We start from the raw sequence: 11,445 nt of genomic DNA on the forward strand, positions 1-11,445 counted from the left end.
GTCTTTCTTTGAGAGATGCAGTTTCTTAAATTCCCTAAAATCATCTCTAGACATTTACAGAAAGCTTTCAGACAGATATAAATATGGGAACCTCTAGGTTAGAATGAGGAACTCCTCAAAAAGACTAAATTCAGGGAAATGACAGAGGTTTTTTCAAATAAAGTGTGGTAACTGGATTTACAGCAATATGAGTCCATAAATCATTGGAATATGAAAACACACTGAAAGACGACACAGGTATAATTCACTTTTTGCCCTAATAAAACTGGTCAAATAAAAGCAAGTATGATGGGAAAAAACTGCCACCATAAACGCATTCATATGGCTTTATGAGGCACAGACTTTCCTAAGTGGAAACTGTAGTGAGATTTCAGTTTACAGTGCAATATGGATGGCGAAAGAGCTCAAACTGACACTGGGTAATTCCCAGTAAGCTTTGAGGTGGACGGGCTGTACCGCTGCTGACAACATTTGACATCATTTGACAGCGGGCCCACCTTTTTCAACAACAACAATCCTGAAAAGGTGGGTGGAAGAGGTGGAAAGGACTGCTAAAAATAAACCCGGGCTGTGTCTGTACTCGTCTTCGCTCTTTTTTGTCCTCTCTCGCTAACGCTCATCAGTTCCTTTCAGTGGTTATACTGTGAAGTCGTCCCTGCCTTATTTCACTACTGAAATCTGTCACACCCAGGAAAAACACCTAGTAGCTGATGAGCTTGAAATCATTAGTCAAGCCAAACAATAGATCAGTGAAAGGTCAGCTTTACATTGCTATGGTTTCAATCAGGTTCCACTGATTCCACTGATTCATTTTTGCTTAAAATTTTAAATGTGTGAATTCTAGATTCAAAATTATTTATGATTATTAGTAGTAGTAGTGGTAGTAGTATTACTATTACTATTTTTTTTCTTCTAGAATTCAGAAATTGGGAGCCACCAAATTTCATTTGATAATTAAATGTTATTTTTGTAACACGTTTGTGCCTTGATGAAACTTTTTTCTGTTGACTTTTTTAACAAAATAAAAGGTTCTTCAGTTTAGACTGTCTTTTGAAGCATTTTTGTCTGGTTTTCAGTTTGGCTATGGTTCTCTCTTTTTTTAGTATCATTGATCTACTTTATATATATATTACTTTCGTAAGTAATTTGTAATTTGTAATTTGGGTAAATTAATATATAAAAGGAAAATGTTGTTGAAGTTACAGTGTAGGTTTTTCTGATCAGTGTATTCGTTGCTGGATAATAGATGATTTTTAATTAGATAATAACAGTTTGTAGAACATAAATCTTTCTCCTATGACCTCAGATGGTTATTTTTTATTTTAAAAGTTAAGTAAGCCATTTTACTTCTGTTGAGTGCTACTTTTTCAAGAAATGGAAAAAACACTATACTTAAATGATGACCTATAGTAATAATTTATAAAAAATAAAAAAAAAGAGAGAGAGATAGCAATATGGAGATACAAAGTTTCCGCCTGACAGTGATGATATGTGAATATGTACAACCATTTAATGGGTTAGTTCACCCAAAAATGAAAATTCTGTCATTAATTATTCACCCTCATGTCGTTCTAAACCCAGAAGACTTTCGGAACACAAATCTGATCTTTTTGATGAAATCTGAGAGCTTTCTGTCCCTCCATTGATAGTTTACGCAACTGAAACTTTGACAAAAAGTTCATAAAGAGATTGTAAAACATAATCCATATGAATTGAGTGGTTTAGTCCAAATTTTCTGAAGAGACACAATCGTTTTATATGAAGAACAGATTGATTTAGGCTTTTATTCACATATAAACATTCATCAGTAAACAGAAGCTCAAGCATGTTTGTTTGACACATGCAAGAACCAATGAGTTTCATTCGTGTGTTGCGCAGCACATTTGAGCTTCTGCAAGAGGTTTGTTCTTGTACGTCATTCAGGTTCGGTTGAGCTTCTGTTTATGTTTGCTGATCAATGTTTATATGTGAATAAAAGCCTAAATTCAATCTGTTCATCATATAAAGCGGTCGTGTCTCTTCAGAAAATTTGGACTTAACCGCTCAGTTTATATGGATTAGTTTTACGATCTCTTTATGAACTTTTTGAAGCGTCATATATATTAAAAATATCTTCATTTGCGTTCCAAAGAAGAAAGAAAGTCTTACGGGTTTGAAACGACACAAGGATGAGTAATTAATGACAGAATTTCCATTTTTGGGTGAACTAACCCTTTAACACCAGGCATGTGAAATCTCTTAATACCTTTCAAAAAATGTTTACAAAATTATGTCAGGGACTTTCAGTCCAGTAGCCTTATGAATGTGCTTCCAACTTGAAAATACATTTATAATGTCTTTGCGCATGAGAATGCAGAAGTGCAGTGGAATTCAGAATGAACAGTGTGTTGAGATTGTGACACAATGGAATCCTCGATGGCTTTACACGTCAGTTTCAGTAGTTCTCTTGTGCGAGACAGTGGCGCAGTGATGATACACAGCAGCGGGTATATAGACCCTCGAAGTGCATGAGTAACACAAGAGAGTTCCTGTCATGCTCTGAGTCAAATCCAGGAACCGCATGAAAACAGTCAACCCTCCAACTCAGAGATGAATGAAAAAGAATTACAGGTAAAAGCATGGACAGGTCAGAAAAAATACTACCTGTGGACCAGAAGAAAAAGAAATGGTGTGAGGTGGGTGGTAGAGGTCTGTTTCAGTTTTAATACCAAACCTAAATCATTCACTTTGTTCACTTGCTTTATTTTCCAGTCAGTTGACAAATTCTCACAGTTCTGTGCAAAAAAAAGAAGTCATTTTTAAGTATTTACCAAAAAATATATATATATATAATTATAAAGTATTTTTTATTAACCCCAAACAAACCTGCGGTTACACATGAAAAACTGACTCATACCTGGTATGAAAGCTTGTAAGTTACAAGACTGTTTGTGCAACAAAAACATGATTTGTTATGATTTCACAGCATGTTCAGCTGGAAACATGAATCAGCTACAGTAAGGACTTCATTGGAAATAATTTATTAATAACTGGCCGTCCTGATGTGTGTTTTTCCAGGAAATGTTTGGACTGCCATCAGCAGGTTTTCCCATACTGTAATAGACATTTGTTTAGTGACTGATAAGGATGCGCAAAACATAATAACGTCCTCTAATTGAAAGATAAAAAGCGAGATGATGTTGACAACTGAGATGTTTACTGGACAAGTAAATTTGCACTTATGAGAAATGTAATTGCTTCTGAGATCTAGTTAATACATTGTTTCTCAAAAATATCCTTCAGAGAATTTAAAATATCAAGTTAGACAACTCTTGATGTACAATAAGTACAGTGCTTTTGGCTTAGTTGACTCTGATTATTTGGTGTTGGACGAATCTGATGAAATATTATTTCTATTCATATTGATTATGTTTTGATGGGAAATCTGGAGGAGAAATACATACATTATAACAAATACATTGATCAATGTACACCATTTGCACACAATATAAAGAATAAAACACTACTGCATCACAAAAGGTCACCAGGTCACTGGATAAAAGAACAGTCATAATAGACATAATTATTCAGCACGTACTTCCTGTGGTAACAACATATCCTGAAGATAACGGCGGAAACAAATACCTAATGCTCAACAGGAAACTGATCGAAGGCAAACCACCACATGCTCGACAAGTATTTCATGTGAATTGAGTGTATCATTTTGTGGTTTGAAAGTATAACACAGTCAAGAGGCTTTTCCATCCACTTATTATAGACATTTCCTATTTATTCAATACACTGAAGTCACCAGAGGAGGGCATCAAACACATGACCACATCTGAGATGAACCTTTGCTACGACTCTATAAACAAAGTACTCATGTGGATAATCCCAAAATTGTTGAGGACAAAAATAGTTTTCTCATATCCTGCTCAGTATGGAGCTGTACTATCATGCCATGCATGGAAGATATTTTTCCACGTCTCAAGCAATATGTCCAAGCAGCTTGTGTAAGTGATCACAGCTGATGAATTCCAAGGGCTCTAAAAGGTTAGAAACTTTTTTGTGCCACCTACTGATGCCTTTACATTCCATATAAACAGTGTCATGAAATAAAATCCTGTCTGACATGACAAGAAAACAGTATCACTCCACTTCAAGACCCTTCAAATATTTGTTTATAAAGTCATGCAGACAGGATCTTCTGGACTGTTAACACTGATGGTGTGGACATGTGGCGTGTCTGGGAATGGAGAGGTTTAAAGATCAATCTTTGTCTGAAGGGATGTGCAGTCAGGTGACCCCCTCACCTCTCTTGACCGCAGGCCTCTGGGAGAACATGTTGCTGAGTGCTGCTTGGAGATCAGATTTCCTGTGACCCATTTCCAGGGTTGACTATATTAATTAGTGCTCTTGCCAAAGCAAGCATCTCTAGAACTTTTGCTCATAGGGGTTTTCAAGCAATCAGATTTCGCCAAACTGGGAGAAAGAATGTAATAAAGGCTTGAGAGTGGGGCTGTGTCCGAAATCGCCCCCTATACCCTTAAATAGGGCACTATTTCAGGGGGGAGCCATTTGTGGTGGTGTCTGAAACCATAGTGGATGTTATTGAGTGCATTAATTCAATCCTATAATGCACCACAATAACAAGTGTACATCTAATGTTCAATGGCTAGCGAATACCCACAGTGCACTATGAGAGTCGCATGCTGAATGAATTCCCGCATCTCTCCAGAAGATGCCGTTGATGGCTGAAACATCCATCCATCCATCTATTTTCCAAACCGCTGGTCCAATGTGGGTACAGTATAATATCATACAGGTATAAATTCCTTTTTAGTTGATTATTAAATTGTTTAATTAAGGTTTATACATGCTAGTTTCCATGACAGAGTTCAAGATACATTTTTTAATTACTATTGGAGCTGGCAGTTTGCTAAGTTTTAAATAATTATTAAACAGCAAGACAAACTATGCAAAAGCGGCAGCCCTTCCGGCATACCAAGTGTCTGAATTCATTCACTCGTCTTCATTCACTCCTTCATGTGAACTATATTAGTGGAGTAATGTCATGAATGAGGGTATAGGGGGTGATTTTGGACACAGCCTGGGATTTTTGACATGGGTCAGTAAGCAACTATCCAGACCACCCTATAGCAACCACTTAGTAATTCCTTACAAACCACCAAGATCACTCTAACAACCACTTAACAAACCCTAGAAAACATCAAGAACACCCTAGTGACCACTTAAGAATACACTAGAAACAACTTAGCAACACCCACCTAGACCCCCTAGCAACCACTTAGCAACACCCTAACAACCACTTAACACATCAGCAACACTGTAGCATCCACCCAGAACACATGGCACCCACCCATAACAACCAAGCAACCACTTATTTACACCCTAACAACCACCCTTAATACCCTAGCAACTTCTTAGCAATGCCTTAGCAACCACCCTGAACACCCTACCAACCATTTTCCAACAACATAGCAGCCACCCAGAATACCCTAGCAACCACTTAGCAGCACCTTATTATCCAACACCTAGAACACCTAGCAAACATCTAGAAAAGCCTAGTAACAATTTAGAAATGCCATAACAACCACTTAGCAATGTCCTAACAACCCCCAAGCAACAAACTAGAATGCCTAGCAACAACTACTTCGCAAAGCCCTAGCATCAACCAAAAAAACACCCTTAACACCCTAGCAACCACTTAGCAACGACTGAAAAAGCACCCAGAATACCTTTGTTATTTGTTAATACCATTGTTTATTATTTGCACAAACAGGTAGTCCCGCCCCAAACTTATCCACCTCCAAGTTTTCTGATTGGCTAACGTGTGTCAGATTCTTTTTGGCTGTTTACAGAATAATATCTCAATACACCTATTTCATACAGTATCTGTCTGGAAGGTATTCCAAAATACAGTTTGCAGCCTGTCATGAACGTCTAAGCTGAATGTATCTTTGATAGCGAGCGAAGGCTTGTGGTACTATCACAGAGAGGCACAATATCACTCTTCAGAACATTCTCTTTCACTGTTCCTTGCTGGTGGAACGATCTTCCTGCCTTCTTCCAGAATGCAGAATCCCTGGCAATATTCAAAGGACAGCTGAAAACTCATCTCTTTCGTGAGCACTTAACCTCACCCTAAAAAAAAAAAAAAACCTATCCTTTCATTACCTATCCTTTGACTTCCTTTAATTCCTCTCTATTGTAGCTTATGATACTCTCAGCAATGTCTGAAACTTGCATTGTGAGCACTTCTTGTGTCTATTTGCCTCGTCATGACGACTCGCTTGTTGTATTCCTCACTTGTAAGTCACTTTGGATAAAAGCGTCTGCCAAATGAATAAATGTATATGTAAATAACAAGAGCGATATCAGTTTGCAGCCTGTGGCGGCCCAGATGGACCAGCAGTTCAGTATATTGATGATCCGAGGGCAGCCCTCAACAGGACAGTCATATTCCCAGTGGATGAGAGGATGGATAAAGGACAAGTCCGTGGCTGAACAGAGAGCGACTCTTCCTGTTCAGGACAGGAAAAGCTACCGCTACTCAGTCTTATCACTAATAGCACAGGCGCTCCTGAGAGACAGGGCAGCAGCAGAGAGCGGATAATGAGAGGAAGAAGGTTTTAAATCCCTGTGTAAATGAATACCCCTCAAAACTGGGAATTTCAGGCCACTCGAGAGAAGCTTGAATGCTCTAAAAAAAAAACAGACTGGACAAAGAGCAAATCTGACTTGAGTTTCATATTAGTTTAAAAGCTACCGGGTATCTCGCAATTGTGTCAAGTGCTTCAGGGTACAGCTTATGACATGCTATTCATTGACTACTTCAGCAGAAACTGTGCAGCATGAATAACCAGAGCTTCTCTCTTTAAAGTTCAAAACTAAAGACTTCAACATATTACATGTTTACTTCCCAATTTCGAAGTTAAAATGGGCATATCACATAGACAAAAGTGAGCAGCCATGAGATTTTGGGGAAACCGACGTCTGTGGGACTAATGCATCACAAGGCTGGCCACAAGGCCACTTCCTCATGGATGTGAGAAGAGGGCATTTCCACACAAATCTCCAACATTAGCCTTGCCATGTCCACAAAACTATCAAATCTTTAAGACGACTCTTAATGAATCAACTTTTCAGTTTCAGTGAGTAAGCTTCTTGTTACTTAGTCCATGACAAGGCAAAACTATCTTGGCAAATTTTGACTATTCAATCACTCATTCCAGTTTATTTCCCTTTTATTAGGTAAAACCTGGTTAAACAGCCTGATGACATTGAAGTGAAATATTTTAACTTCTACCATGACTTCTACTTCTTCAGAAAACTACTACTGGTGTTAAAGAAAGCAAAAACCAATACACCCATCTGAAGAACCTAAAATGACCCTTACAGTCAACTCAAGAACCTTCTTATCATTGATAAGAAGAAACTAAGGGTGTGTTCACACTTGTAGTTCGGTTCGCTTGGTTCGTTTGGTCCGGACCAAAAAAAAATAATGAAAAATTAGTCCTGTTCCACTTAGCATTCAGATTGCCATTTTTATCACCAAACCAAAAGACACCGAACCTAAAGGCACAAGGTACATACGTTCACAACATGATTGGTCAGCTTTTATGAGGTATTGCCTATTTTGAGACAGAACTTACCGAACATCCAAAACAATTCTGTGTGCTGGTCTAAATGTGCTTGTTGTATGTGCATAGCCTACTTATGATGGTATTTTGACCAGCTGACAACTTGTGAAGAGATTATGAAATGTCTAAAGGAGTCAAAACAGTGGCAGGAATCCCTCTGTCACATACATAAACAAAGATCTGCTGTGAAGAGACGTGGTTCTGTTTCCTATACCAAACTGTGATGGGCAACATCACGACTATGACGAGAAAAAACAGGTATGCTTGAGCATTCTGTCCTTTTTAGGGTCTCATCTTCCTGTTTTTAGTTCATTTACATTTGTTTGGTCTGTGTAGTGTACATATATCATTCAAACCGCACCAGAGCTCGTTTGGAAGCGGACCGAGACCCATCTTTTCAGTGGTCTCAGTCCATTTGTTTAGTATGCACCAGGGTTCAAATGGCAGCGTTCAAACTTGTTGAAATAAACCGCACTAACAGAGCGATCGCACCAGGGTTTGTTTTAATTGAACCAAACATGCCAAGTGTGAACACACCCGAAGGAACAATTGAAGAAACTTGTGTACAAGGCAGCAGACATGTAATCTTATTCCACCCACTTAGAACATACACACACACACCATCCCTTCCCATCACTTTTCCCCCCTTTCCTCTTCCTGAACCTAAAATATTACAAACATCATGCCATCATGTCCAAGCCATTTAAAATCGCCAGAAAATTGCCTTGTCTAACATTTAGAAACATCTCTTGTTTTCCCTTTTCTAAGTCGTGGGACTGTTGTTTGTCCTAGACTGACACAGATGCACATATGCCGTCTGACTCACTTCGGCTCTGGGTGGGTCTGTTTCCAATTTTCGCACCCCTCCACCCATAAAAAGAGAAGTTACCTCCAAAAACAACAAAACAAGTGAAGAGTTTACCGCTAAAAGTTCCCCTCCTTATAAGACGCACGCACACACACATATTAAGGCGGCTAACAAAAGCCACTCTCCCTGAAACTCTTATCAGCGCTTTCCTTCCCCTCTGCGCTAGAGCGTGGGAGCGTGGAGCCAGAGCTCGGAGGAGAAAACCTGCACCCGCAAACAACAGGAGGAAGCCAGTAATCCGAGTCGAGGCACTCCGAATGATTCCAGAGAGCGGGGGAAGAAAGACAGCCTGAGAAACCCTGAGAGAAAAGGCTTGCATGGGACAGAGATGTCACAAAACTTGACGAAACCTGGGGGAAAAGTTCTAGTGACCTGAGGCGAGCGCTTAATGAGGCTTCCTGTCAAATGAAACGATAGCTGAAGAAAGAGAGAGAGAGATCTTAAAACAGACACTTACCAGCAAGTCGAGTGTTCATGCAGTGTGTAGGGCTCTACAGTGTCTCTATGTCCATAATCAAAAAGCCACTGAGATTGTCTCAAGGTGTCCAACCAGCGCAGCCAGTGTCCACAACAAAAGACATGAAGGAACGAACATGGGAGGGCAGGAATATCAAGGCTCTTAGTGAAACAGCCTCTTTCTGTTTCCTCTGTTCATTCAGATTCTACTTACACTAAGTTGGCAATGCCTTTTTGCGGGAATGACTTGTTTCAGGATTCCCCAAATGTCTGAAGCTGCAAGCGGTGGAAGAAAAGGAGAGGAAAAGAGAGTGTGTGTGTGTGTGTGTGTGTTTGGTGCTGAAGGGAGGGCTGGGGGGTTAGGGGAGGTGGGAGGGACGCGCTCTAAGGAGGCCGGGGCCATCTATGCCAGACAATAGCAGGAAAATGAACATCACACGCTAATAAGCAACAGACCAATTATTCGAAAGTACTAATAACAAAAATAAGGAATGAAATAACAACAGAATGAATGTTGTTTTTGCACTTATTTTGGAAGATTTAGACATTAGTCAAACCTTTTTAAGTATTAAAGGAAAATTTTATATTATAAAAATGTAAAATGTAAAATGTCCTCATTATGTCCTTGTCCCCAAACTGTGTACTGTTATTCATTTTGTGGAAATAAATCAAACCTCCAATAGGGCTCAAAATAAAATGAAATAAAATAAAATATAAAACGAACCAAAAAATAATCTTCCAACGAAGAACATAATTTACTGCTGAAGCTCTGAATTCTCATTCATAATTGTGACATATTTAACTTCTTTGATGGCAAAACTGCATGTGCTCTTGCTTGGGTCGTAAACAGATAGGAGCAGTTTTTGTTGGAGAGCTGCAGTGGAGAGGAAAATTCCCTGAATAATGACTTAAATTTCAGCACCATTTCACTTCTGCAGACTTAGAAAATATAGTGCCTCTCACACACAAATCATTCATAGCTTTCGGATAAAAGTCCAATATAAAAAAAGTATAAATCCCACATACGACCCAAACTTGCATCATTAAGAAATGTTATTACCAAACTTTTGGTCTAGCCTGAGGAAGTTTGAATAAAAGTTTGATATATATATAGTGTATAGGGATTAATACATATATTTTTTCTTGAGTTTTGGAGATACACTCCTGTAAGATAAACAGTTTTTTGTTTGTGTTTCCTGCAAAGGTTCCTGATTATTGAACATGTAAATCAAACAGAACAGCAAATGTTTTAGTGACAACTTAGGTTAAAGGTGCAATGTGTAAGATTTTTGCAGTTAAATATCCAAAAACCACTAGGCCAGTGTTATATATTTTGTTCACTTGAGTAATTACAATATCCCAGATGTTTTTTTAACTATTTGTAAATCATGAGAAAAGTGTAATTTTGACCAAGACTCCGGGACGTGTAAGGAGTCGCCTGTCAATTGCGTCATACCCACGTTACCCTCGTTTTTTTTTTTTTTTTTTTTTTTTTTTTTTTTGTGAGTACCATGCTTTACCATGCCTCAGAGAAAAACACTATTTTGTCAAGTAGCTAACACAGCATAATCAGATGCAGCTTTATTTTTAGTTACAGTAATACATAATTTTCTCCATCATACAATACATTTTAAAATTAATTGCATGCCATTTATCAACACAAGCCATCCAGCATTTAATATGATATTCTTAAATCTAGCTTACTGCAGTGTGTCTCAAACAAGTGTCTCACAGCATCCACCGAGTGAATGCACAGAGTAACATTATAACATAATTTTCAACACACTCAAATGTATCTAATATGATAAACAGAGCTGCGTTACCTCATACTCATGACCGGAAAAGCGGAAGCAGAGCTGGCAACTGTGGCATAAAAAAGTTCCGCTGCTCGCGGCGTGTGTTGCGTAAATGGTCCAGCGGCCTCGTTCAGCTCCCACAACACTTGGTCCTGCTCTGCTTACTACAATAATGTTAATAATCGCATCCATGAACATTATTTTTTCCCGAGTCCTATCCCTATTCTTTTGCACCGGCTGTGAAGTGAAGATCACATGTCCCAAGATTCCGCGCTCAAACTTGCCATTATCAAGCTACACCTTTGTTTTGAATAGGCCTCTTTTGGACAGAAATCTTACATATTGCATCTTTAATCCCTGTGTTTGACAAATTTAACAGAGTTATTTAATTGATCTCATTTGTTATAAATACAATAAAATCAATCGGTGTCTGCAGTATTCTAGGCTTTAGAAGTATGTATGTTAATGTTGCATATGTCAGTATTTATCTTAATGTAAAGAATTGTTTGAGCTAGAACTATCTGAGTATTAATAAGATTACACTAATTGCTTATTCACAATTTTTTCACATAAAAACAATGTACAATTTTTAAATGAAACAATGCATATGAATATCGTCCAAATCAATAATTTGTATTTTGTGATGACATATTCAGAGGCTTTCATAGCAAACAGTATATCT

At 38.3% G+C, this 11,445-nt stretch overlaps 1 protein-coding gene across 2 annotated transcripts in view; it reads right to left on the reverse strand.

Annotated features, from left to right (window-relative positions):
* hdac7a (histone deacetylase 7a) overlaps window positions 1–9,268 on the reverse strand; it is a 110,916-nt gene extending 101,648 nt beyond the window's left edge. For both annotated transcript variants that reach the window (XM_067372473.1, XM_067372472.1), the window contains exon 1: window positions 8,969–9,268. In XM_067372473.1, coding sequence (XP_067228574.1) covers window positions 8,969–8,987 — 19 coding nt within the window. In that variant the 5' untranslated portion in view covers window positions 8,988–9,268. The remainder of the gene's footprint in view (window positions 1–8,968) is intronic.
* Window positions 9,269–11,445: the final 2,177 nt, after the last annotated feature.

This window comes from Chanodichthys erythropterus, chromosome 20 (genome assembly GCF_024489055.1).
Source record: "Chanodichthys erythropterus isolate Z2021 chromosome 20, ASM2448905v1, whole genome shotgun sequence".
NCBI classification, from domain to species: Eukaryota; Metazoa; Chordata; class Actinopteri; order Cypriniformes; family Xenocyprididae; genus Chanodichthys; species Chanodichthys erythropterus.